The sequence below is a fragment of the Pristis pectinata genome, chromosome 12 (assembly GCF_009764475.1).
Source record: "Pristis pectinata isolate sPriPec2 chromosome 12, sPriPec2.1.pri, whole genome shotgun sequence".
NCBI classification, from domain to species: Eukaryota; Metazoa; Chordata; class Chondrichthyes; order Rhinopristiformes; family Pristidae; genus Pristis; species Pristis pectinata.
This window is the reverse complement of record NC_067416.1, coordinates 50,769,634-50,796,580: the sequence shown is the minus strand read 5'-3', so window position 1 is coordinate 50,796,580 and position 26,947 is coordinate 50,769,634. Positions and strand designations below refer to the sequence as shown.

Genomic DNA, 26,947 nt, shown 5'->3' with positions numbered 1-26,947 from the left:
GGGGGGAGTAGGCGGGTGAGAGAGAGAGAGAAGGGCCGGGACTGTCCCAGTGCTGGGTTCCCGGGGACCGCGCCCCCGGCTCCGGCCTCGGGCGTTGACTGAAGTCACAGCCCGACGCCCGGCCCCCGAGCTCCCGCAGCCTCCCTCGGCCCGGGGAAGGAAGCGAACCCGCAGCCAGCCTCCCTCCCTCCCTCCCTCCCTCCCTCCCTCCGGGCCGGGGGTCGGCGGGGCGCATGCTCGGGAAACCCTTCCTGCCGCTGCCGCTGCCGCTGACGCCGCCGCCTCGGTTTCGCCGACATCGACAGGACGCTCCCTGGGGCCGCAGGACGCCATGGAAGGTACTGCAAAGTTTGTAAACCGCTCCCTTCGCCTCCTGAGACCATCTCTACTTGTTTTGGAGCTGGCGAAGGACGGTGCAATCCCACGCATTGATTCTGCCCTGGTTACTGCTGCTACCACACACCCAGGGTTAACCCTGGGGTGCTGTGCACTGCATTGGTAATTGGTTTATTATTGTCACATGGACCGAGATCCAGTGAATAGCTTTTGTTTGCATTGCCATCCAGACAGATCATTCCATGCACAGAGGTCGTGGAAAAGGAGGGGAGGGGAGGAGGTGGGTGGGGGAATGCAGAATGTAGTGTTGCAGTTTTCATGGAAAACGCAGTGCTGTAGGCAGATGAAGTGCAAGGGCCACGACAGGGTAGATCGAGAGATCAAGAGTTAATCTTTATCGTGCAAACGGTCCGTTCAGTAGTCCTCTGACAGCGGGATCGAGGCTGTCCTTGAGCCTGGTAGGTAGGTGTGCTCAAGCTTTTGTATCCTCAGCTCCGATGGAGGAGAGGCGGGGTGGGGGGAGAAGAGAGAATGACCGGGGTGGGAGGGGTCCTTGATTATGTGGCTGCTTTCCTAAAGCAACGGGAAGTGCAGACCTAGTCAGTGGAGGGGGAGGCTGGTTTTCATGACAGACTGGGCTGTGTTGACAATTCTCTGCAATTTATCGCAGTCTTGGGCAGAGCAGTTGCCATTCCAAGCTGTGGTGCATCTGGATAGGATGGGGTTCTATAGTGCATCTGAAAATTGGTGGGAATCACTGGGGACATGTAGGATTTCCTTACCCTTCTGAGGAAGTAAAGGCACTGGTGTGCCTTCTTGCCCATAACATCTACGTGGCTGGATCAGGGCAAATTGTTGATGGTGTTTACCTGGGAACTTGAAGCTCCCTACCGTCTCCACATCAGCGCCGTTGTTACAGACAGAGTGTGTACTCCGCCCTGCTTCCTGAAGTCAATGACCAGCTCTTCTGTTTTGCTGACATTATGTGAGACATTGTTGTCTTGTCACCATGCCACCAGGCTCTCTATCTCGTTCATGTACTCCACCTCGTCATTGTTTGAGAACCAGCCGACGATGGTGGTGTCATCTGCAAATTTGTAAATGGAGTTAGAACAGAATCTGGCCACACAGTCATGAGTGTATAGGGAGTAGAGTAGGGGGCTGAGGATGCAGCCTTGTGGGGCACCAGTGTTGAGGGTAATGGTGTTGAAGGTGTTGCTGCTTATCCTCACTGATTGCGGTCTGTTGGTCAGGAAGTCAAGGGTCCAGTTACAGAGGAGGGTTGCTGAGTCCTGGATCTAGGAGTTTGGCGATGAATTTGTTTGGAATTATGTTGTTGACGGCAGAGCTATAGTCAATAAATAGGAGTCTGATGTAGGTGTCCTTACCATCCAGGTGTTCCAGAGATGAGTGTAGGGCCAGGGAGATGGTGTCTGCTGTAGACCTGTTTCAGCGATAGGCGAATTGCAGTGGGTCGAGGTTGTCTGGGAGGCTGGAGTTGATGTGTGCCATGACCAGCCTCTCAAAGCACTTCATGATTGTGGATGTCAGAGCCACTGGCCAGTAGTCATTGAGGCATGTTACCTTGTTTTTCTTTGGCACTGGGATGAATGAGAGTGGTCTTCTTAAACCAGGTGGGAACTTCAGATTGAATCAGGGACAGGTTAAAGATGTCTGCAATTACCCCCCGCCAGCTGATCCGCGCAGGGTCTGAGGATGCAGCCGGGGACTCCATGTGCTTTCTGCGGGTTCACTCTCAGGAAGGCTGATCTGACATCTGCAACGGTGACCGTGGGTACAGGTCCATCGGAAGCTGACGGGGCCAGTGTCGTCATTTCACAGACCTTCGGTTCAAAACATATACTGAGCTCATCTGGGAGGGATGTATTGTTGCCAGCGACACTGCCTGACTTCGTTCTGTAGTCTCTTATACCACTCAAACCTTGCCACAACTGATGGCTGGTCTGGGACTCTGGTTTGGTCTGCTTTGTCTCTGATAGCCTTTTGAGAGTCGTACCTAGATTTTCTGTATTGGTCAGATGTTGTGAAACGTATAGACACACAACAAACTAGGTATATACAATCAAGGAAAAGCAGTACGATACCTGCCACCCCTTGACTCAGTACAGGCATGGCACTATGCTACTAGGGACTCTAACTAAGATGTTCCCAACCCTTAAGCAGTGCCACCTCACCAATGATTTCTCCAGCGCCGTTCCACAGTCCTCGGCCTGGAGTGAAGCAGGGTGGGTCCTCGAAGCTGGCAAAGAGAGAGAGCCAAGCACATGGTGGTGTGTCTTCCGACCAGGTACAGTGGTGTAGTGCTGTCACGTGACAGCCACAACCCTCCACAATACATCAGGGTCACCCGATTTGACCTTTTCTGACCTGGCCTCAGTAGCTGGTCTCGTAGTTCATCCATGGTTTCTGGTTGGGGAAAACCTGGAATGACTCCTTTGGTATGTCGTCCTCTACACACTTGCTGATGAACTCTGTGATGGCAGTGGCACACTCACTTAGATTGACTGCTGAGTCCTTGAATACAGACCAGTCCACTGACTTGAAGCAGTGGCACAGAGGAGCTTGTGTATTTCCTTAGGCCAACACTGTATGACTTTCTGTACCGGATTCTCACATTTCCGCTTCTGTTTGTAAGCAAGGACAAGGAACACAGCCCCATGGTCTGGTTTTCCAAAATCTGGGTGGGGGATAGAGCAGTGGGTGTCTTTGGTGTTGTGCAGCAGTGGTTGAGGGTGTTTCAGCTCCTGGTGGGACAGGAGACCTGCTGACGGTATTTTGGTAGCACACTCTTGAAATCAGCCTGGCTGTGGTGGATGGGGCCTCAGGGTACACCGTTTCTATTTTTAAATTTTATTTATTTACAGTGTGGTAACAGGCCCTTCTGGCCCAACAAGTCTGCACCGTCCATTTTAAACCCAAATTAACCTACCCGTACGTCTTTGCAATGTGAGAGGAAACCGGAGCACCCAGAGGAAACCCACGCAGACACGGGAGAACGTACAAACTCCTTACAGACAGTGATGGGAATCGAACCCCGATCGCTGGCGCTGTAATAGCGTCGTGCTAACCGCTACGCTACCGTGCCGACCGTGGTTTCATAGAACCATAGAACCTACAGCACAGAAAACAGGCCATTAGGCCCTTCTAGTCTGTGCCGACACTTTATTCCGCTAGTCCCATTGACCTGCACCCAGTCCATAACCCTCCAGACCTCTCCCATCCATGTATCTATCTAACTTATTCTTAGAACTTAAGAGTGAGCCCGCATTTACCACGTCAGATGGCAGCTCATTCCACACTCCCACCACGCTCTGAGTGAAGAAGTTCCCCCTAAATCTTTCCCCTTTCACCCTAAAGCCATGTCCTCTCGTTCTTATCTCTCCTAATCTAGGTGGAAAGAGCCTACTTGCATTTACTCTGTCTATACCCCTCATAATTTTGTAAACCTCCATCAAATTTCCCCTCATTCTTCTGCGCTCCAAGGAATAAAGTCCTAACCTGTTCAATCTTTCCCTGTAACTCAACTCTTGAAGACCCGGCATCATTCTAGTAAATCTTCTCTGCACTCTTTCAATCTTACTGATGTCCTTCCTATAGTTAGGTGACCAGAACTGCACACAATACTCCAAACCTGGCCTAACCAACGTCGTATACAACCTCACCATAACATCCCAACTCCTATACTCAATACTTTGTTTCAAGGCTACTGACTGCGGAGCAGAGTTCAGTGAGTGCAAGCTTCACGTCAGACCAGATCAGATATCTTTATTGGGGTCATGTACATCGAAAATCACAGTGAAATGCATCTTCTGTGAAGAGTGTTCTGGGGGCAGCCCGTAAGTGTCGCCACACTTCCGGCGCCAACATAGCACGTCCACAACTTCCTAACCCGTATGTCTCTGGAGTGTGGGAGGAGACCAGAGCACCCGGAGGAAACCCTCGCAGACACACGGGGAGAACGTACAAACTCCTTACAGACAGTGGCGGGGATTGAACCCGGGTCGCTGGCGCTGTAATAGCGTTACGCTGACCACCTGGGGTGGGAAGTAGACTGCCGACAGGACAGCTGAAGGGAATTCCCGCGGCACGTGGTATGGGCGGCAAATATTCCAAGTCGGGTGAGCGGGAATTCCAGGATCGTCAGAGCTGAACACCACCAGGAGTTGACTAGGAACAAAATGCTGGGGTGTCGAGTAAATCTGTTATGCCTTAAACTCATTGTGTTCAAAGTCCTTCATGCGGAGGTCGTTTCCACTAATTAGTGCTGGGGTCCCCTGTAGTTTGTCATGTATATTAACGATTTGGATGAGAGTATAATTGGCCCTTGGTTTATTATTGCCACATGTATTGAGATACGGTGTAAAGCTTTTGTTTGCATGCCACCCAGATGGATCATTCCATACATAAATACGTCCAGGTAGTAGAAAAGAAAAAAATACAGAATATAGTGCTACAGTTACAAAGAAACTACAGTGCAGATAGACAAATAAAGTGCAAGGGCCATAGTGAGGTAGATTGAGAGATCTAGAGTTCTTCAGCATATAAGAGGTATTGGTATTGGTTTATTATTGTCACTTGTACTGAGGTACAGTGAAAAGCTTTTCTTACAGACCGATCATACAGGTCAATTCATTACACAGTGCAGTTACATTGAATTAGTACAGAGTGCATTGATGTAGTACAGGTAAAAACAAATAACAGTAGAGAGTAACGTGTCACAGCTACAGAGAAAGTGCAGTGCAATAAGGTGCAAGGTCACAACAAGGTAGATCGTGAGGTCAGAGTCCATCTCAATGTATAAGGGAACTGTTCAATAGTCTTATCACAGTAGGATAGAAGCTGTCCTTAAGTCTGGTGGTACGTGCCTTCAGGCTCCTGTATCTTCTACCCGATGGAAGAGGAGAGAAGAGAGAATGACCCGGGTGGGTGGGGTCTTTGATTTTGCTGGCTGCTTCACCAAGACGAGAGGTAAAGACAGAGTCCAAGGAGGGGAGACTGGTGTCCGTGATGCGCTGAGCTGTGTCCACAACTCTCTGCAGTTTCTTGCGGTCCTGGGCAGTGCAGTTGCCTACCAAGCCGTGATGCATCCAGGTAGGATGCTTTCTATGGTGCATTGATAAAAGTTGGTGAGAGTCAAAGGGGACAAGCCAAATTTCTTTAGCCTCCTGAGGAAGTAGAGGCGCTGGTGAGCTTTCTTGGCCGTGGCATCTACATGATTTGACCAGGACAGGCTGTTGGTGATGTTCACTCCCAGGAACTTGAAGCTCTCAACCCTCTCGACCTCAGCACCATTGATGTAGACAGGTGCACGTGCACCACCCCCTTTCCTGAAGTCAATGACCAGCTCTTTTGTTGACATTGAGGGAACGGTTGTTGTCATGACACCATGTCACTAAGCTCCCTATCTCCTTCCTGTACTCCGCCTCATCACCGTTTGAGATACGGCCTACAACGGTGGTATCATCTGCAAACTTGTAGGTGGAGTTAGAGCAGAGTCTGGCCACACAGTCATGAGGGTATGGGAGTAGAACAGAAGGCTGAGGACGCAGCCTTGTGGGGCACCAGTGTTGAGAATAATCGGTCCATTCAAGAACCTTATAACAGCGGATAGAAGCTTGGGCTACATGTTCTCAAGCTTTTGTATCTTCTGCTCACTGGCAGAGAGAATGACCAGGAGAGAGGGATCCTTCATTATGTTGGCTGCTTTCCCGAGGCAGTGGGAAATGGTGGCGTAATTGCTAAGTTTGTGGGTGACACCGAAACAGGTAGTAAAATCAAAGTGGAGTTTATTTTCATGTTGCACAAGTACATGTGTGCACGGGTGCAATGGAAATCATACTTGCAGTAGCATCACAGGCACATAGCATCAGTGGCACAACGTTCACAAGAAAAACTTAAATTATACAAGAAAGGACACAATTAGAACAAAAAAAAAGTCAATTGTAGTGCAAAGATGTTAAGTGGTCTCAGTGTTGCTGTACTGAGGTAGCGATTAGGGTTGTGCAGGTTGGTTCAAGAACTGAATGGTTGAAGGGAAGGAGCTGTTCCTGAACCTGGTGGTGTGGGACTTCAGGCTTCTGTACCTCCTGCCCGATGGTAGCTGTGAGAAGATGGCACGGCCCGGATGGTGCAGATCTTTGATGATGGACGTTGCCTTCTTGAGGCAGCGCCTCCTGTAGATACTCCCGACCGTGGGGAAGGATGTTGCCGTGACGTATTGAGCTGAGTCCACTGCTCTCTGCGACAACTTGTGTTCCTGCGCATTGGAATTGCTGTACCAGTGGACAGTGAAGAAGGTTGTCCAAGGTTCCAACAGGATCTGAAGCACTTTGGGACCAGTGACCATAATTCTATTAGTTTCAAAGTAGCTATGGAAAGGAGTAGGACTGGTGTTGGAGGGATTTGTGTGTTTGACCCGCACTTGAATCTGGCTTTCACGCGGGGCCCAGTTGCCCCCTTGGTTATGGTTCAGATCGAGACAGCACACAAAGGAGATCTCTCATACAGCAGTGGTGAGTTTCTCGAGCAAGTCGGTGTATTCAGGCCCTGTTGCAATGTAAACTGGGGACCACTTTGAGTGAGAGCTCAGATACTCCACTGACCCAAAAAAACTTGCACCAATTCAGTGTTCGTGTTACTCTAGTTACATGTGGATTTTAGAGTTTCACAATAATTCATCAGTAATCCATTTTTTGTTGCAGTATTTGATCTTTGCCTTATCTCTGCAGGAGTTGCCTCTATTTGCCTGACAGATGGGACTTTGCCTTCGTTTGCCAGACAGCTATTGCCCCCATTCTCCCTGTAATTGGGTGCTCTAATTTATGGTCTTGTGTTTCTGCCGTGACTGCTTATCTTATGATATCTCCGGCTAGCTATGCCTTGCAATCTAAATACTTCCCTGATCTAATTACTGCACTGCCTCTTCTAACGTGACCTTTAAACTAAATGGTAATTGGTTTATTACTGTCACATGCTCCAAGATACAGTGAAAAGCTTTTGTTTTGCGTGCCATCCAGACAGATCATTCCATACATAAGTACATTGAGGGAATACAAAAAGAAGAAAACAGAATGGAGGATATAGCGTTACAGTTGCAGAGAAAGTGCAGTCGCGTGGACAAATACATTGCAAGGGCCATGACGAGGTAGACTGCGAGATCGAGTTCATTGTTCTCCTATAAGGTGTCTGTTCAAGAGACTTCTAACAGGAGGATGGAAGCTGTCCTTGAGTCTGGTGGTACGTGTTCTCAAGCTTTTGTATCTTCTGGGCAAGGGGAGGGGGTGGGGGAAGAACAGAGAATGACCGGGGTGCCCTTGATTTTGTTGGCTGCTTTCCCGAGGCAGCGGGAAGTGTAGACAGAGTCAGTGGAGGGGAGGCTGTTTTTCATGACGGACTGCGTTGCGTTCACAACTCTCTGCAGTTTCTTGCAGTCCTGGGCAGAGCAGTTGCCGTACCGAGCTGTGATGCATCCAGATGGGATGCTTTCTGTAGTGCGTCTGTAAAAAAAAAATTGGTGAGGGTCATCAGGAATGCGCTGAATTTCCCTACCGCCACAATTGGCCCATTTTCCCATCATCCTTTTCCACTTTGTATGACACCTAAGTTGACCATATTACAAACTTTCCCGATTTTCTCATGATTCCCGGAGATTCCTTCTTCAACTAGTCCATGGTTTAAAGTTGGGGCACGGCCGGTTTCAGTGGTATTAGGCAGGAGCTTTCAGGGGAAGGTTATTTGCAGATGAATGGAAATCTGGCAAGACACTGAGAGTTCAGAGCCAGCATGTTCCTGTTAGGGTGAAGGGCAAGGCTGGCAGGAGTAGGGAACCCTGGAGGACAAGAGATATTGAGGCTCCGGTCAAGAAAAAGGAGGCGTATGTCAGGTGTAGGCAGCTGGGATGAAGTGAATCCCTTGAGTTTAGGGGGTATAGGAGTGCACAAGGGAGAAATCAGGGGGGAGGGCAAAGAGGGGACATGAAATAGGTTTGGCCAAAAGGGAATCCAAAAAGATTCTACAGGTACATTAAAAGCAAAAGAGTAACTGGGGAGAGAAGAGGACCCTGGGCATTGGGCACGGCAGGGGTTTGTTCTGCTGATGTTAGTGACCCCTATAACTGGGCTGGAGTTTAATGTCTGGGATCTATGCCAAATAAAGCAGTTCTGTTTGAAACACACTTGGTTCTCGAGCCCTGAGTGTCTCCCCAGTACAGAGAATGTTTGGTGCAAAGACAGGCCATTCAGCCCAGCTGGGGCTACACCGGGAACAACCTGGGACCTCCCCTCCTGCCGGTGTTCCTGCCCCACACCAGCCCCCTCCCAGCGCACCCTGCGGGAATATTCTTCTGTTTCTTTCTCCCCTCTGTGCTCATTGAGCTTCAACTTCCAGGTATCCGTGCTGTTCACCTCAACCATTTTCTGAGGGAGTTGGGTCCACATTGTGGCCACCATCTGGGGGAAAGAAGTTTCTCTTGAATTCCCTGTTGGATCTACAACAATCCGAAGGATCGGATGAGAGCAGATCGGCCCCTTGTCCAAATGTCTCAGTCAATTCTCCGGGGCCAGAGGAGAAGCTGCTGGCTTTTAACTGTTTGCTCCCAGCTCCTTTCAACATCTAACGACAGATCCAGTTGGGAAGGAAGGCTGAGAACACATTCCGGTGGGTCACTGCAACACGGGAATGTTAAACAGGGAGAAAACTCCTAATTGGGGTGAAGTCTGAGAGCAGAGTGAGGGCCATCACTGAGGGGGTTCCCAGTGTGGCTCAAGCTGGGCCGAGTGGCTTGTCTTTGGCCGTATGTTCTCTGTACTACTGAGTACAACAGGGTCAGAAACCAGAGGGGGATCAGCACAGGCCAGGAGTGGGAGCAGGGGAGGGAATCAGCCCCGGTTAGGGGTGTGTGGGCTGTGTACAGGGGACGGGGGAGGGAATCAGCCCCGGTTAGGGGTGTGGGCTGTGTACAGGGGACGGGGGAGGGAATCAGCCCCGGTTGAGAGCTCGGGTTATGTTCACCAGGGTTCAGTGGCTGTGAGCAGGACTCGGGCAGTGTGTGCACAAGGGACTGTATCAGTTGAGGGCAGGGCACAGCTCACTTGTAAATTATTATCACACCACACTCCACTGCCCTTGCTACCTCTGAACTAAATACTGGGCTGAGGGAAAAGAAAAGACCTCACTTTGACCCACCGTGCTCTGATATTGCTCAGCCTCACTTATGAAAGCCTCTGCACTTTGACATGAAGCAACTGCCGCTCTCAAAATTGACATAATTAACTGGTGTACTTCTTGCAAACGCAATTAGAGGTTCTTTTTATTCACCAGGAGCTAAACTCAGTTCCTGTTTTGCAGCTTCAAAATCAAAGTCGAGTTTATTGTCATCGGCACAAGTCCATGTGTGCACAGGAGTGCAATGAAAAAATTACTTGCAGCAGCATAACAGGCACGGAGCATCAGATAGGCAGAATTCACAAGAAAAACATAAGTTAAGCATAAATTACACCAAATTTTCACAAGAAAATAGAACTGAAACAGAAAAAAATATGAAGTCCATTTTAGTGCAAGGTGATCAACGTGTTGCTGCACTGAGGTAGTGATTAGGGTTGTGCAGGTTGGTTCAAGAACCGAATGGTTGAAGGGAAGTAGCTGTTCTTGAACTTGGTGGTGAGGGACTTCAGGCTTCTGTATCTCCTGCCCGATGGTAGCTGCGAGAAGATGGCACAGGCCCGGATGGTGGGGATCTTTGATGATGGACGTTGCCTTCTTGAGGCAGTGCCTCCTGTGGATACCACCAATGGTGGGGAGGGATGTGCCCGTGATGTATTGGCAGAGTCCACTACTGTCTGCAGCTTCTTACGTTCATGTGCATTCAAATTGCCGTACCAGTCCATGAGGTAACCAGTCAGGATACTTTCAACAGTACATCCGTCGAAGTTTGTTCGAGTGTTCAGTGACAAGCCGAACCTCCTTCACCTCCTAAGAAAGTAAAGACACTGGCGCATCTTCCTTGTGATTGCATCTATGTGCTGGGCCCAGGACAGGTCATCTGATACGTTAACGCCCAGGAATTTAAAGCTGCTGACTCTCTCCACCGCCGATCCACCATGCCTTAGGGTTAGGGACTGGCGCATGTTCACCCTTGTTCCCCTTCCTGAAGTCAACAACCAGCTCTTTAGTTTTACTAACGTTGAGTGCAGGGTGCAGTACCACTCAACCAGGTGTCTATCCTGCCTCGCTCCTGTACGCTGACTCATCACCACCTCCATTTGGAAAGGCAAGGACTGATCAGGGGTCGTTATGTGGCTTTGTGTGTGGGAAATTGGGTCTCACAAGTTTTATTGTTTTTTTTTGAAGATGTGACCAAGAAGATAGATGAAGGCCGTACAGTAGACATCGTCTACATGGCCTTTTACAAGCTACCACACGGTAGGCTGGTCCAGCAGGTTAGATCACATGGGATCCAGGGTGAGCTTGCCAACTGGATACAAAATTGGCTTGGTGGTAGGAGACAGAGGGTGGCGGTAGAGGACTGTTTTTCAGACTGGAGGCCTGTGACCAGTGGTGTGCCGCAGGGATTGGTGCTGGGTCCACTGTTGTTTGTCATTTATATCAATGATTTGGAGGAGAATGTCAGTCGCATGGTTGGTTAGTTTGCGGATGACACTGTAATTAGTGGTATAGTAGACAGTGAAGAAGATTACTGATTACAATGGGACCTTGAGCAACTGGGCCAAGGAACGGCAGATAGAGTTTAATTCGGGTAAATGTGAGGTGTTGCATTTTGGAAAGACAAACCAGGGCAGGACTTGCACAGTGAATGGAAAGGTGCCGGGGAGTGTTGTAGAGCAGAGAGGCCCCGGGGAGTGTTGTAGAGCAGAGAGGCCCCGGGGAGTGTTGTAGAGCAGAGAGGCCCAGGGGAGTATTGTAGAGCAGAGAGATCCAGGGGTGCAGGGACATAGTTCCTTGAAAGTAGCGACACAGGTAGACAGGGCAGTTAAGAAGGTGGCCTTCATTGGTCGGGGCACTGAGTACAGGGGTTGGGACGTCCCATTACTGTACAAGACTTTGGTAAGGCCATGTTTGGAGTGCTGTGTACAGTTCTAGTCGCCCTGCTGTAGGAAGGATGGAATTGATCTGGAGAGGCTACAAAAAAGGTTTGAGGATATTCCTGGGACTGGAGGGTTTCAGTTGTAAGGGGAGGGCTCTCTTTTCCCCTGGAGCATAGGAGGCTGAGGGGGTATCCTTGGAGGTCTGTGAAATCATGAGAGGCCACAGATAGGTTGAGTAGCCACAGTCCTTTCTCCGGGGTAGGAGAGTCCCAGAGGGCACGGGTTTAAGTTGCACGGAGAAAGATTTAAAAGGGACCTGAGGGGCAGGTTTTCCACACAGATGTTGGGTAGGTGGTCCGAGCTGCCAGTGGAGGTGGTAGGGGTGGGTACAATTACAGCACTTAAAAGATGTTTGGACAGGTACACAGATAGGAAAGGTTTAGAGGGATACGGGCCAAGTGCAGGCAAATGGGACTGGCTCGTGTAGGCAACTTGGTCGACTTGTTTCTCATGCTGTATGGTCCTCGCATGCTATGGTCGACCTGGACGAGCTGGGGTGATGGACTTGTTCTTGGGCTGTGTAACTCTGCCTCTGTCATTATTTCTGAAGCCCTCGGCTGTCTCACCTGGTGAGGTTTGAGCCCTGCCTCTGAGTTACTAACCTGGGGCTCTGGGCCACTGAACCATCATTCCCCCATCCCAGTCTGAGTCTGGTTGCTTGCTTGGGAACTTCGATTCCATTGTGGTTTGTCGTCGACCCGGCTTTGCCAGACAGACTCAGCCTGGGGCCGCCGCCGCCGCGCCGCACCCCGTGGCCGATCAGCCGTCGGCAGGCTGTACCCGTTCACGGACTGAAAGTTGGCGTGGGGTCCGGTACTGGGAGCCAATCAAGTGACTGGGGCCAAACCTACCGCCACACCGCACGAACTCAACAGATCAGGCAATATCTGTGGAGTGAAGTGGACCGTCCACATGAAGGGTCTCAACCCGAAACGTTTGACGGTCCATTTCCCTCCACGGATGCTGCCTGACCCGTTGAGTTCCTCCAGCGCTTTGTGTGTTGCTCCAGATTCCAGCAGCTGCAGAATCTCTTATGTCTCAACTCTGGTTCGTTCTCAATCTCTCTCTCTCTCTCTCTCTCTCTGTCTCTCTGTCTGTCTGTCTCTCTCTCTCTCTGTCTCTCTCTTTCTTTCTGTCTGTCTCTCTCTTTCTCTCTGTCTGTCTGTCTCTCTCTCTCTGTCTCACAATCTCTGTCTCTCTCTCCCCACACAGATGCTGCCTGACCCGCTAATTTTCCTCCAGCTTTTTGTGTGTTGCCCCAGATTCCAGCAACCACAGAGCCTCTTGTGTTTCCATTAAAGGGTCGACACGGGGTCCGGTCCTGGGAGCTGATCGAGTGACCGGGGCCGAACCCACTGCCACACCGCAGCGTCAGGGAGAGATGGGGAGGGAGCTCGGAGCCCAAGCTGAACCAGGGTTTCAAATGGCAGAGGCTATGGGGAGGCAGAGGGTGGGGGGGGTGGGGGGCGGGGGTGTTGGTGGTGGTTGCCGTTTCAGCTCCGGTGGGGCGGGGGCAGGAACGTCCCAGGACCGGTCTGTAGAATCCCGGGAGACAAGGTGATAAACGGGAGATTCCAGCTTCAGACGAGCTCGCCAGCGTCCCGTGTCTGCTCTGATGTCTGTCCCTGGATCCTCCCCTCTGTTGACCCAGGACAGTGTGTTCCCGCTGGGTTGCCGCACCCCCCTTTGATGTGCTGATGTTAACGGGTGGAGGGACCCGGTGGGGGGGAGGGGGGCACGGGGTTTACCTCCCTGGGTGGGAGGGTCCTGGGTCAGTGTCTCCCCTGTAATCAGAGAGTGAAAATCAGGGATCTGTAAGGGAAGCTTCTGACTGGGTGAACTCCTGTTCCAGAGATCTGCAGCCAAGGAATGGAAGAAAACGACGGTGCCGGGGAGGGAATTGCACCAGGACGCGGGTTGGGGATGTTCCGTCAGACTTCGCCGGAGAGAGAAGCAGAAGGAACACCGGAACACGGAGAAGCAGGGAGAACGGGCGATTGGAGCGACACGCAGGACACGCCGGCCGATCAGAAGTTGCCTGAGGAACAGAGCCCCCCGGTCGTCCTGCGGAGATTGCGGAAGTACAGGTAATGAAACACACGCCGGGCTCTGCTCGCCGCGGCCTAGACACCGGAATCTGTCGGGTCTTGGTGAATGAAACGTCAACGTGGGTCAACGTTGCATCGTTTCAGGGTTAAGAGTGAATTGGACTGAACCACAGAAAGCCAGCAGGGTAAACAAAGGGGAACGGCTAGTGATATAGATCAGTTGCAGATGTGGGCAGAGAAATGACAGATGGAGTTTAACCCGGATAAATATGAGGCATTGCACCTTGGTGGGACTAATGTCAGGAGGCAATACACTCTTAAGGGCAATACCCTTAACAGCGTTGAAGAGCAGAGAGACCTTGGGGTGCAAGTCCATGACTCATTGAAAGTGGGTACACAGGTAGACAGGGTGGTTAAGAAGGCTTAGGGAATGCTTGCTTCCATTAATCGGGCTATTGAGTATCGGAGACAGGATGCATCTCTATAGAGCTCTGGTTAGGCCGCAATTATAGAGCAATTCTGGTCACCTCACTGTAGGAAGGATGTTGAGGCTTCAGAGAGGGTGCAGAGGAGGTTTACCAGGATGCTGACTGGATTAGAGGGCAGATGCTATCAGGGGAGGCTGGACAAACTTAGGCTCTTTTCTCTGGAGTGTTGGAGGCTGAGGGGTGATCTGTTGGAAGTGTATAAAATTATGAGGGGCATAGATAGGGTGGACAAGCAATATCTTTTTCCCATTATTGAGCAATCCAATACCAGAGAGCATGCATTTAAGGTGAGAGGGGGTAGGTTCAGAAGAGACGTCAGGGGTACGTTTTGTACTGAGAGAGTGGTGGATGCCTGGAATGCGTTGCCTGATAGGGTGGAGGAGGCAAATTCACTGGGGGCTTTTAACAGGGAATTGGATGGGCACATGAATGAGAGGAAAATGGAGGGATATGGGCTTTCTGTAGGTAGGAGGGATTAGCTATGTCGGCACAACATTGTGGGCCGAAGGGACTGTTCTGTGCTGCCCTGTTCTATGTTCCATAAACAGGGAGAGAGACTGCTGATAGGTTCAAAGATTGGGATTGGTTTATTATTGTCACTTGTACTGAGGTACAGTGAAAAACTTGTCTTGCATACCGTCCATACAGATCGATTCATTACACAGTGCATTGAGGTGGTACAGGGTAAAACAATACAGAATGCAGAACAAAGTGCAACAGTAAGGTGCGATTTAGCAGATCAGTCGTCATGGAAACATCAGGATGAATGAAGCCCCTTTCCCGAGAGAGTGAAACAAGGAAATGACCAAGGGTTGTCTTACCAGTGATGTGACGGTCAGAGTAGGAAGGCTGTGGGGAGATGGGAGATGGGGGTGGCTGTAGATGTGCACCGGGGTGGGGGGGGGGGGCGCGGGGGAGCGGGGTGGTTATATGTGGAGAGACACTGAGGGGAAAGACAGAGAGAGAAGAGTTACGATGAAAGTTGAAATCACCAAGGACGAAGCTTCTCGTCTGACCAGCTCCGACCCCTACCCGCGTTCCCTGTTACTCCCCCCTCCTTCTCCCACGGGGGTCAGAGCCCAGTGTGGGGGCAGATTGGGGGGTCAGAGCCCAGTGTGGGGGCAGATTGAGGGGCCATCTCCCGTCCCTGAAGGACATCAGTGAACCAGTTGGGTTTATGATGATCCACCAGCGACTCCGATGCTGGGACACACAAGTTTCCAAATTTCACAAAGTGCCTTCCTTTCCCTCCTCCGCCTCCCTGTTTTTGACCTCGTCTCGCAGGGCCTCGGCGACGAAGGGAAGCTCGAGCCAAAGAACCCGTCAGTACAGGCCGGAGTCGCCAGGATCTGAAGACCGCCGCCCTCTGGACGTGGGAACAAATGGCGGGGAGGAGCAGTTCACGCGCTCGGAGTGCGGACGGGGCTTCAGCCAAGCGAGGCACCTGCTCAGTCACACCGGAGAGAAGCGGTGGGAGTGTGGGGAATGCGGGAAGGGCTTCCTCTGGCCGTCCCATCTAGAAATCCACCTACGCAGTCACACCGGGGAGAGGCCCTTCACCTGCCCCGTGTGCGGGAAGGGGTTCACCCAGACGTCCAACCTGCAGGAGCACAGGCGGGTCCACACCAGGGAGAGGCCGTTCATCTGCTCCTACTGCGGGAAAGGGTTCTCCCACTCGTCCATCCTGATGACGCACCAGCGGGTCCACACCGGGGAGAGGCCGTACACCTGCTCCGAGTGCGGGAAGGGCTTCACCGACTCGTCTAATCTGCTGACCCACCAGCGGGTCCACTCCGGGGAGAGGCCGTTCGTCTGCTCACTGTGCGGCAAGAGGTTCACTCGGTCTGACAACCTGATGACGCACCAGCGAGTGCACACCGGCGAGAGGCCCTTCACCTGCCCCGAGTGCGGGAAGGAGTTCTGCCGCTCGTTCAGCCTGATACGGCACCAGCGGGTCCACACCGGGGAGCGGCCGTACATCTGCTCTGAGTGCGGGAAGGGGTTCTCTCAGTCCTCCACCCTGATGAAGCACCAACGGATCCACTCCGGGGAGAGGCCCTTCGCCTGCTCGCTGTGTGGGAAGAGGTTCACTTGGTTTGACAAGCTGATGGCCCACCAGCGGGTTCACACCAGGGAGAGAGCCTCCCTCCAGGTGTGGGAAGGGATCCACACGGTCATCAAGGAAGAAGACACGACAGCAAATTCGTACTAGCCAGGAGCCATTTCACCTGCTCCAAGTGTGGGAAGGGATTCACGGTCTGTAGGGGTCACCGGCCAGTCCACAGGTGTATGCTGCTGGTGTGAGCCTTGGACCAGGTCTTATACTCTTAAGAATGTAGATATCTAATGGAAGGTATGATTGGATTTTTTTTAATGGTTTTTAATCCGTCCTGCTATCAGGACCAGGGAGCCAGGCTTTTCGAGAGCAGAGTGGTGAAACATTCCTCAATGGTACAAGTCTGGGAGTTAATGTTGGGTGAACTGTACATTTTAAATGTGAGATTTAGGAAATGACAGTAAGGAACATTGCTCCAGATGCTGGAAATCTGAAATGAAAATTTTAAACACTGGAAATACTCAGCAGGTCAGACTGTATCTGTGAGAAGGGAAACCACTAACGAGTCTCATTGCTTCACCGGCCCCTTCCGCTGAAGAAAACAACTTAAGCATCTCCCGTTCGATAATCCAAAGTTAACACAGGTCAAATGTTCAGTTACTGGAGGATTGAGCAACACAGTGAATCTGGTGTGGTGCTGGTTTTCAGAAGCCTGCACGTTTATCCTCTGGGTCCTGTATGCCCTGTAAAAGGAGTTTACATAGGTCACCGAACAGAAAACTTTAATGTGACTTAGCCGGTCGCTCGCTCACTTCCGTTGGCTTTGATACTGACTTCAGGGGTGAGGCCAAAGCTCACACCGAATTCTCCAGTGCAGTGACGGGAGGTCGCTGCAGTGTTGGACGTGATGCCTTGCACACAGTTGGAAACGGAAACCCAAAATACCAAAGTGATCGCAGAGATGAAGTACTATAGATATGTGGAGAAGCTGAGTAATCGGTAATTGGTTTATTATTGTCTCACGTACCAAGATACAGTGAAGAGCTTTTGTTTGCATGCAGTCCAGACAGATCATTCCATACGTAAGTACATCGAGGTAGTACAAAAGGGGGGAAGAAAAAAAGAACAGAACATAGAAAATTGTGTTGCAGTTGCAGAGAAAATGAGGTGCAGGTAGACAAACAAAGTGCAAGGGCCATGACGAGGTAGAATGAGAGAGCAAGAATTTGTCTTTATCATACAAGAGGTCCGTTCAGGATTCTTCTAACAGTGGGATAGAAGCTGTCCTTGAGCCTGGTGGTACATGTTCTCAGGCTTTTGTGTCTTCTGCCTGATGGGAGGGGTGAGGGGAGAAGAGAGAATGACGGGCGGGGGGGGGGGGATCCTTGATTATGTGGCTGCTTTCCCGAGGCAGCGGGAAATGTAGACGGATGTTGATGAATCCTGGCCAAGGAGTTAAATGTCATTAAGAATGGGAACAAAGGAGATGAGGAGAAGAGTTTCCATCGGCAGGAGAGCCAAGAACCAGAGGACCTGGAATGACGGTGGTTTGGAGTAGATACAAAATAACACAAGGAAGGTTTGTGACAGCCCTGGGAAGCTTCCACTTTGTGTGGCTTTACCTTGCGTGTTTTTATTGGATTATGTCAAAGAGGTTGCTCTTTTAAACTTTGGAGTAATGATTGTTACAGGGCACTTTCCTGATATTTGGTCACATTTTTTATCCTGCTGTGAAATGCCCTTGGTCCACAGCTGGGAAGTGGGTATGGAACGAGTCGGGCATTGGCTCCGCTCTGATCAAAGGACAGAGAAGCCAGCTGTAGACCCTGCGTCTGCTCTGGAGATCAGAGACCAACCCATAGAACCAGAACGTGCTGGAAATACCCAGCAGGTCGCTCAGCATCGGTGGAGAGAGAACCGGTCTGCGGAATCCCAGGAGATAAGATCGTATTGTGTTCAGTTCCGTTCTCCCCATTTTAGGAAGGATGTGGAGGCTTCGGAGAGGGCACAAAAGAAGTTTGCCAGGATGTTGCCCGGATTAGAGGGCAGGTGCTATGAGGAGAGGTTGGACAGACTTGGGTCGTTTTCTCTGGAGCGGCGGAGGCTGAGGGGAGACCTGATAGAGAAGTTTATAAAATTAAAATTATGAGAGGCAGATAGAGTAGACAGGGTCAAAATGTCCAATACCAGAGGGCACGCATTTAAGGTGAGAGGGGGAAAGTTCAAAGGAGATGTGCGGGGCAAGTTTTTTTTACACAGAGAGCGGTGGGTGCCTGGAATGCCCTGCTGGAGGAGATGGTGCAGGCAGATACGATAGAGGTGTTTAGGGGGCTCTTAGATAGGCACATGAATACGCAGGGAATAGAAGAATATGGATCCTGTGCAGGCATCCTTAACGTAGTTAGTTCAGTACAGCATTGTGGGCCAAAGGGCCTGTTCCTGTGCTGTACTGTTCTATGTTCAAAGAAGAGCCCAGTTTCAGGCAGGGTCGCTGATCGCCTGTGTCTGCACTGAGTTTGTGTCCCTGCATTACCTTTGCAATCCTGGATGTCCACACAGGGTCCCTGCACCCGCTTTAAATTGCTCACGAACGAACGGTGTAGAGGAAGCAAAATTTATGGTCATGAGGTTTATTCCATTCCCCTGTAATTGGATAAAAAGGGAAATTGGAGATGAGTTTGTTATTGGATCAACCCCTACAAGTTTTGCAGGTGAAGAAAAATATTAAGGATAGCTCAGATAAGATCTTTATTAGTCACATGTACATCGAAACACACAGTGAAATGCATCTTTTGCATAGAGTGTTCTGGGGGCAGCCCGCAGGTGTCGCCACGCTTCCGGCGCCAACATAGCACGTCCACAACTTCCCAACCTGTATGTCTTTGGAATGTGGGAGGAAACCGGAGCACCCGGAGGAAACCCACGCAGACACACGGGGAGAACGTACAAACTCCTTGCATACAGCGGCCGGAATTGAACCTGGGTCGCTGGCGCTGTAATAGCGTTACGCTAACCACTACGCTACCGTGCTTGCCCTGATGTGCAGGCGGGGGTATGGGACCATCGGATGGACTTTGTGTGTGAGAGAGAGAAAGAGCGCGCAAGAGAATGGGCAGCTAAAGAACCACATGCAACAAGTGACTATCCTGTTAAATAAATAAAGCATAAGCAAATGCATCTGGTGCAGATTTTTTTGAGTTAGTCCTCATATTAAAAGTAACATTTAATTTACTATTTTGCGTGTCAGTTCCATTGCAAATACTTTCACCAGATCTTTTATTGCCACTCATCCCCGTGTCACAAAATCATTAAAAATGAGAAAGTGGAAGTCAATTGTTTCTTTCTGTAGGGTGACATGTCTATCGATTTAAAAAGTCTTTTTAACAAATGGTGAATTCCACAAGCCTGAAGAAGGAATCAAATAATTATATTTACTGAATCTTAATGCTTGAAATAAAATTTGCTTGATGTTACAATAATGATTGTGTGTGGCTGAGATTTTCCCTGTTCCCCCCATTTTACATATAAAACTATGAAATAATTCACCAGCGACAGAAGGACATCACTCACTGATAGGCAGGGGCAGATTTTAATAACTTTTTTCTTTGATTTCAAAAATAAACTTTGTTCATAATAAAATAGATATACACAAAGAAATACAGTGCAAAAACATTTAATATTTTTAGTGGCATTTCCTCAATGCATTCAGGAGCTAATACTTTTTTAAATGATAGCATCAGTGCCACTGGTGTGGCCCCCTGGGGTGATACACCCTGTCAATGTTTGAGGGGCTTCCCCACCTGACTCAACCCCTCCACGTGCGGTAGCAGAAGGAGCCCTAGACTTGTAGTCCTTCCCAACAGAGACTTAGCATTGGCTGCACCGAGCTTCAGTGCGTCCCTCAGCACGTACTCCTGCAGCCTGGACTAGGCCTGTCAGCAGCATTGCCTTACGGACATCTCGCAGTGCCGGAAGACCAGTGAGTTTTGGGCAGACCAAAGGGCGTCTTTCACTGAGTAGATGATCTTCCAGCAGCACTTGACATAAGACATAGGAGCAGAATTAGGCCATTCGGCCCATCGAATCTGCTCTGCCATTCAATCATGGTTGATTTTTTTTCAACCCCATTCTCCCACCTCCCTGTAACCCTTAACCTAGAAAGAACCCATCAATCTCTGCCTTAAGTATGCCCAATCACTTGGCCCACCCCACCCCCCCCCCCCCAGCCCTCCCTGGCAATGAGTTCCACAGATTCACCACCCTCTGGCTGAAGAAATTCCACCTCATCTCAGCTCTAAAGGGCTCTGAGGCTGCGCCCTTGGACTCTCCCACTAATGGAAGAAGCCTCTCCACGTCCACTCTATCCAGGCCTTTCCGTATCCAGTAGGTTCCCACCCCTGCCGATCCTTCTGAACTCTCTCGAGTGCAGGCCCAGAGACAGCAAACGCCCCTCGTATGTTAAGCCTTTCATTTCCTGGGATCGTTCTTGTGTCCGTCTCCGTGTCCCCGGGATACGCAGATAATTACTGCCCCTAGTCTGCCGTCAGGTTGCACTTCGTCCTGTTTATGCACCGCCTATCATTATTCAAGTAAAGTGGCAAAGGAATTGCAGGGAAAGTCACCCCCGCCCCTCATGAAACACCGCTCATCTGCCCGCTGATGCCTTCATCCCCATGAAGACGCGGAGACTGCAGATGCTGCAAGCTGGAGCCATACATGTCCATCCAGAAATGACCTGCAAAGGAGACGAGGGCGCAGGCGCGGGCGGCGGGCACCTTGGAGCGACCTCACCAACATGGGCGGCGGCCCCTCTTCCCCCCCCCCCCCCTTGGAGCGACCTCACCAACGTGGGCCGCGGGCCGGCCGATCCCGCGGGCCGGAGGTAGGTAGAAGCGGAGAAGCTGGGCCGTGGGTTTAATCCGCGCCGAGGCCGTGGAGCGGACCCCGGCTGGGGAAGGGTCGGTGCGAGCTCCAGGTTGGAAGCGCTGCCCCCAGGTCTGGGTGCGGGGCGGTTTCAAGCCTGCGTGGGATTATGGGTAAAGCGGCAGACATTGACACCGCTGCCACCAGCGCTTTCCCGTCGGTCCATAGACCGAGCCTGGAAGTGCATGTGTTCATAGTGTCATAGAGTAATACAGCAAGGATACAGGCCCTTCGGCCCAACGAGTCCATGCTGACCACGGTGCCCACCCAGCTAGCCCCAATTCCCTGCATTCGGTCCATATCCCTCTGAAGCCCCACCCCTCCCATGTACCTATCCAAGTGCTTCTTAAATGATGCTATTGTACCTGCCTCAACCACTTCCTCTGGCAGCTCGTTCCATATACTCACCGACCTCTGTGTGAAAAGGTTGCCCCTCAGGTCCCTTTGAAATCTTTCCCCTCTCGCCCTAGATCTATGCATGTGGGAAGATTCGGAGGTGATTGAATCTTTAGACCTTCCCGACATCAAGTCCTTGAGGTAATGGCTTTAGTTGGGACTGAGATCAAAAATAAGTAATTGACTTTAACTCACACAGTACAGGACCTTCAGCCCATGATGTCAATCTATTTAAGCCAATGGCACCTAATTAAACTTCTTTCTTCTTTCTGTACATGGTCCATTTCCCTCCATTGTCTGCGTATGCCAGTGCCTATCAAACAGCTCTATCATATCTGCCACTGCTGGCAGCCCATTCCAGACACCCACCACTCTCTGTGTAAAAAAAAAACTTGCCCCACACATCTCCTTTGAACTTTCCCCCTCTCACCTTAAATGCATGACCTCTGGTGTTAGACATTTTGACCCTGGGAAAAAGATACCGGCTGTCTACTCTATCTATGCCTCTTATAACTTTACAAATTTCTATCAGGTCTCCCCTAATAAGCCTCTGCTGCTCCAGAGAACACAACTCTTGTTTGTCCAACCTCTCCTTATCACACCTGCCCTCCAATCCAGGCAACAACCTGGTAAACCTCTTCTGCACCCTCTCCAAAGCCTCCACATCCTCCCTGTAATGGGGCTACCAGAACTGAATGCAATAGTCCAGATGCGGCCTAACCAGAGTTTTATAAAACTGCAACATGCCTTCCTGACTCTTGAACTCAATGCCTCAGCTAGTAAAGACAAGCACGCCGAATGCCTTCTTCACCACCCTATCAACCTGTGCAGCCACTTTCAGGGAGCTATGGACTTGGACCCCAAGATCCCTCTGCACATCAACACTGTTAAGGGTCCTGCCATTAACTGTGTGCTTTCCCTTTACATTTGATCTTCCAAGAAACTTCCAAGAAACGGCAGAGAGTTGTGGACACAGCCCAGAGCATCACGGACACCAGCCTCCCCTCCTTGGACTCCGTCTTTACCTCTCGCTGCCTTGGTGAAGCAGCCAGCGTAATCAAAGACCCCACCCACCCGGGTCATTCTCTCTTCTCTCCTCTCCCATCGGGCAGAAGATACAGGAGCCTGAGGGCACGTACCACCAGGCTCAAGGACAGCTTCTACCCCACTGTGATATGACTATTGAACAGTTCCCTTATACGATGAGATGGACCCTGACCTCACGATCTACCTTGTTGTGATCTTGCACCTTATTGCATCACACTTTCTCTGTAGCTGTGACACTTTACTCTGTACTGTTATTGTTTTTACCTGTACTACCTCAATGCACTCTGTACTAACCCAATGTAAGGCAATTCAGGCAGGCACGGCAGTGTAGTTGTTAGCGTAATGCTATTACAGCACCAGCAACCCAGGTTCAATTCCCACCGCTGTCTATAAGGAGTTTGTATGTTCTCCCCGTGTCTGCGTGGGTTTCCTCCGGTTGCTCTGGTTTCCTCCCACATTCCAAAGACGTATGGGTTAGGAAGTTTTGGGCGTGCTGTGTTGGCACTGGAAGCGTGGCCACACTTGCGGGCTGCCCCCAGAACACTCTACACAAAAAAATATGCATTTCACTGTGTGTTTCGATGTACATGTGACTAATAAAGATATCTTATCTTATCTAATGGCACTGTGTAATGAATTGATCTGTACGATCGGTATGCAAGACAAGTTTTTCACTGTACCTCGGTACAAGTGACAATAATAAACCAATACCAATACCAAACTACAACACCTAACACTTGTCCAGAATATACTCCATCTGCCACTTCTCTGCCCATATTTGCAACTGATCTATATCCCACCGTATCCTTTGGCAATCTCCTACAGCATCCACAACACCACCAACATTTGTGCTATCAACAGACTTACTAACCCACCCATCCACGTTTCATCCAAGTCATTTAGAGAGAGATATATATATATATATATATATATATATATATATATATATATAATATATATATATATATATATATATATATTGTGGCGACTCACTGTCTAGTCGGGCGAACCGGCTCGGCAGTCGGGTCGCGCGGCGTCAGAGCGACAAGGCCCAAGATGGCGGCGGGCCTCGTCTTTCCGAGCGACGGGGAGAACCCGCGTGCGGGAAAGTCCTGATGACGTAGGACTTACGTCATTGCCGGTTGCTTTGGGCGGGAACATTCTCCCTTAAAGGGCCCACGCAAGGCGGGAAAATAAACCAGTTCTGTTTGGCAATCCTCCGAGTAGAGTCTTGTTTTATTCCGCGGTAGCAACCGCTACATTGGTGACCCCGACGGTCCAAACAGCTTTTGGACCCGCGAAATGGACGACAGTGCAGCAGCCAACGCAGTGGCCCTCAAGCTGCCCACCTTTTGGACACTCCGGCCCAGCGTCTGGTTTGACCAGGCCGAAGCACAATTCCACCTTCGGCAGATCACCTCCGACTCCACGAAGTACTACCATGTGGTTAGCTCTCTGGACCAGGAGACAGCCGCCCAGGTTGGAGACTTCATCCAGTCGCCTCCGAAGGAAGATAAGTACCCGGCTTTCAAAGACCTTTTGATCCGGACCTTCGGCCTCTCCTGTCGTGAGCGCGCCACCCGCCTGCTTCATCTGGATGGCCTGGGGGACAGATCCCCATCTGCCCTAATGAATGAGATGCTGGCATTGGCCGAGGGACACAAGCCCTGCCTGATGTTCGAACAGGCCTTCCTCGAACAGCTCCCCGATGACATCCACTTGTTGTTAGCTGACGCCGACTTCAGCAACCCCCGTGAGGTGGCCGCCCGGGCAGATGTCCTGTGGAGGGCCAAGCGCGAGAGCGGTTCGTCCGTCAGTCAAATCACCAGGCCGCGAGCCCAACACCCGCCTCGCCCGGCCCCAGCAACCGAGCAGCCACGCCCCAGGAACGCAGACGACGACACGGGTGACCAGCTGTGCTTCTACCATCAGAGGTGGGGTGCGGAGGCCCGTCGATGCCGCCCACCCTGCAAGTTTCAGGGAAACGCCAGGACCAGCCGCCGCTGATGGCTACGGCGGCTGGCCGCCAACAGAGCCTCCTCTTCGTTCAGAACAAGAAATCTGGACGGCATTTCCTCGTTGATACTGGAGCGGAGGTCAGTATTTTGCCCCCGACAGGCCGCGACACTCGTGACAGGCCACCAGGTCCTCTACTCAATGCCGCCAACGGTACAACGATATGGTCTTTCGGCACCCATACGCTTCAATTACACTTTGGCGGCAGCCGTTTTACCTGGACCTTTACCCTTGCCACCGTCACCCGACCACTCCTAGGAGCCGATTTCCTTCGGGCCCACAACCTGTTAGTCGACCTGTGAAGGAAGCGGTTAGTCCACTCTAGCACTCTCCGGACCTATCCCCTGGGAGAAATCAGCCCACCAGCCCCGCGCCTGGACTCCATTTCCCTTTCTGGCGACGATTTCGCCAAGCTCCTAGCGAATTCCCATCGACTTTTGGCACCTTCGTTTACAAATTCTAGGCCCACACACGGGGTACGACACCACATCATTACCACAGGGCCACCCCTTCATGCCCGAGCACGACGATTACCTCCAGACAAGCTCCGCCTGGCAAAGGAAGAGTTCCGTCACATGGAGGAGCTGGGGATTGTTCCCAGGTCAGACAGCCCCTGGGCCTCCCCCCCTGCACATGGTCCCCAAAGCCACCGGAGGGTGGAGGCCCTGCGGCGACTACCGCAGGCTGAATGACGCCACCACCCCGGACCGCTATCCCATCCCTCACATCCAGGACTTCGCAGCGAACTTACACGGGGCCCGCATCTTTTCCAAAGTGGACCTTGTTAGGGGATACCACCAAATCCCGGTCCATCCGGATGACGTCCCCAAAACTGCGATTATCACCCCATTCGGCCTGTTCGAACTCCTTCGGATGCCGTTCGGCCTTAAGAACGCCGCGCAGACCTTCCAGCGGCTGATGGACGCGGTAGGCCGAGACCTGGACTTCGTGTTCATTTACTTGGACGACATACTGATCGCCAGCCGTAACCACCAGGAACACCTTTCCCACCTCCGCCAGCTGTATTCCCACCTCCGCGATTTCGGCCTCACGATTAACCCGTCCAAGTGCCGATTCGGACTTGACTCTATCGATTTCCTCGGCCACAAAATCACCAGCGACGGGGCAACACCCCTACCCGCCAAGGTGGACGCTATCCGCCATTTTGCCCGCCCCGACACAGTCAAAGGCCTACAGGAATTCCTTGGGATTGTCAACTTTTACCATCGTTTCATCCCTGCAGCAGCCCGTGTCATGCGCCCTCTGTTCTCGCTGCTGGCTGGTAAGGGCAAGGACATCACCTGGACTGACGAGGCTGCGGCTGCTTTCGTTAAGGCCAAAGACGCCCTGGCAGATGCCACGATGCTGGTGCACCCCAGGACTGACGTCCCAACTGCCCTCACGGTAGACGCGTCCAACACCGCGGTGGGTGGGGTACTGGAACAACTACTCAAAGGCCGCTGGCAACCCTTGGCATTTTTCAGCAAGCACCTTAGACCGCCCGAACTGAAGTACAGCGCTTTTGATCGGGAACTTCTAGCGCTGTATCTGGCGGTCCGGCATTTCCGATACTTTCTAGAAGGCAGGCCTTTCACCGCTTTCACCGATCATAAGCCTCTGTCCTTTGACTTCTCCAAAGTCTCCGATCCCTGGTCAGCTCGTCAGCAGAGACATTTATCCTACATTTCCGAGTTCACAACTGACATCCAACATGTCTCCGGAAAGGATAATGTCATTGCTGATGCACTTTCCAGACCAACCATCCACAGCCTGTCCCTGGGTGTCGACTACACGGCCCTGGCTGACGCACAGCAAGCGACGACGAACTGCCCAGCTACAGACCGCAGTCCTCGGGTCTGCAGCTCTGAGGTTTCTTTGGTTGGTCCAGGTCAGTGGACCCTACTTTGCGACGTTGCGACAGGTCAGCCCCGCCCTATAGTCCCTGCAGCCTGGCGGAGACGCGTTTTTGACTCGGTACATGGGTTGGTGCACCCGTCCATCAGATCTACTGTCTGACTGGTCGCCAGCAAGTTTGTCTGGCATGGCCTGCGCAAACAGGTCAGTGAGTGGGCCAGGACTTGTCCGCACTGCTAGACGTCAAAAATCCAGCGACACACCAAGGTCCCACCACAGCAGTTCGAGCCTACCTGTAGGAGGTTCGACCACATACACGTCGACCTCGTGGGCCCTCTGCCGGTTTCAAGAGGAGCCCGGTACCTCCTTACCATCGTGGACCGGTTCACGAGGTGGCCTGAGGCAACCCCCCTGACTGACATCACAACTGATTCCTGTGCCCGGGCGCTGCTCACAACTTGGGTCTCACGTTTTTGGCGTTCCGGCCCACATCACTTCAGACACAGGCACCCAATTCACTTCCAGTCTCTGGGCTGCATTAGCGAACCTGCTAGGGACACAGCTGCACACACCACTGGCCTACCTCCTCAATCAAACGGGTTGTTGGAACGTTTTCACCGCCATCTGAAATCGGCCTTGATGGCTCGCCTGAAGGGTCCC

At 51.4% G+C, this 26,947-nt stretch overlaps 1 protein-coding gene across 2 annotated transcripts; it reads left to right on the top strand.

Annotated features, from left to right (window-relative positions):
• The first annotated feature begins 685 nt into the window (after positions 1-685).
• On the top strand, positions 686-17,398 carry LOC127576572 (zinc finger protein 239-like). Of its 2 annotated transcripts, none has more exons than XM_052027123.1 (3): positions 686-798; positions 13,312-13,546; positions 15,280-17,398. In XM_052027123.1, the coding sequence occupies exons 2-3, from the start codon at positions 13,329-13,331 to the stop codon at positions 16,205-16,207; spliced, it is 1,146 nt and encodes a 381-aa protein (XP_051883083.1). In that variant the 5' UTR covers positions 686-798; positions 13,312-13,328; the 3' UTR covers positions 16,208-17,398. The 2 variants fall into 2 exon arrangements, with proteins under 2 accessions (XP_051883083.1, XP_051883082.1); XM_052027122.1 differs by lacking the exon at positions 686-798 and adding an exon at positions 7,429-7,593.
• The last annotated feature ends 9,549 nt before the right edge of the window (positions 17,399-26,947 follow it).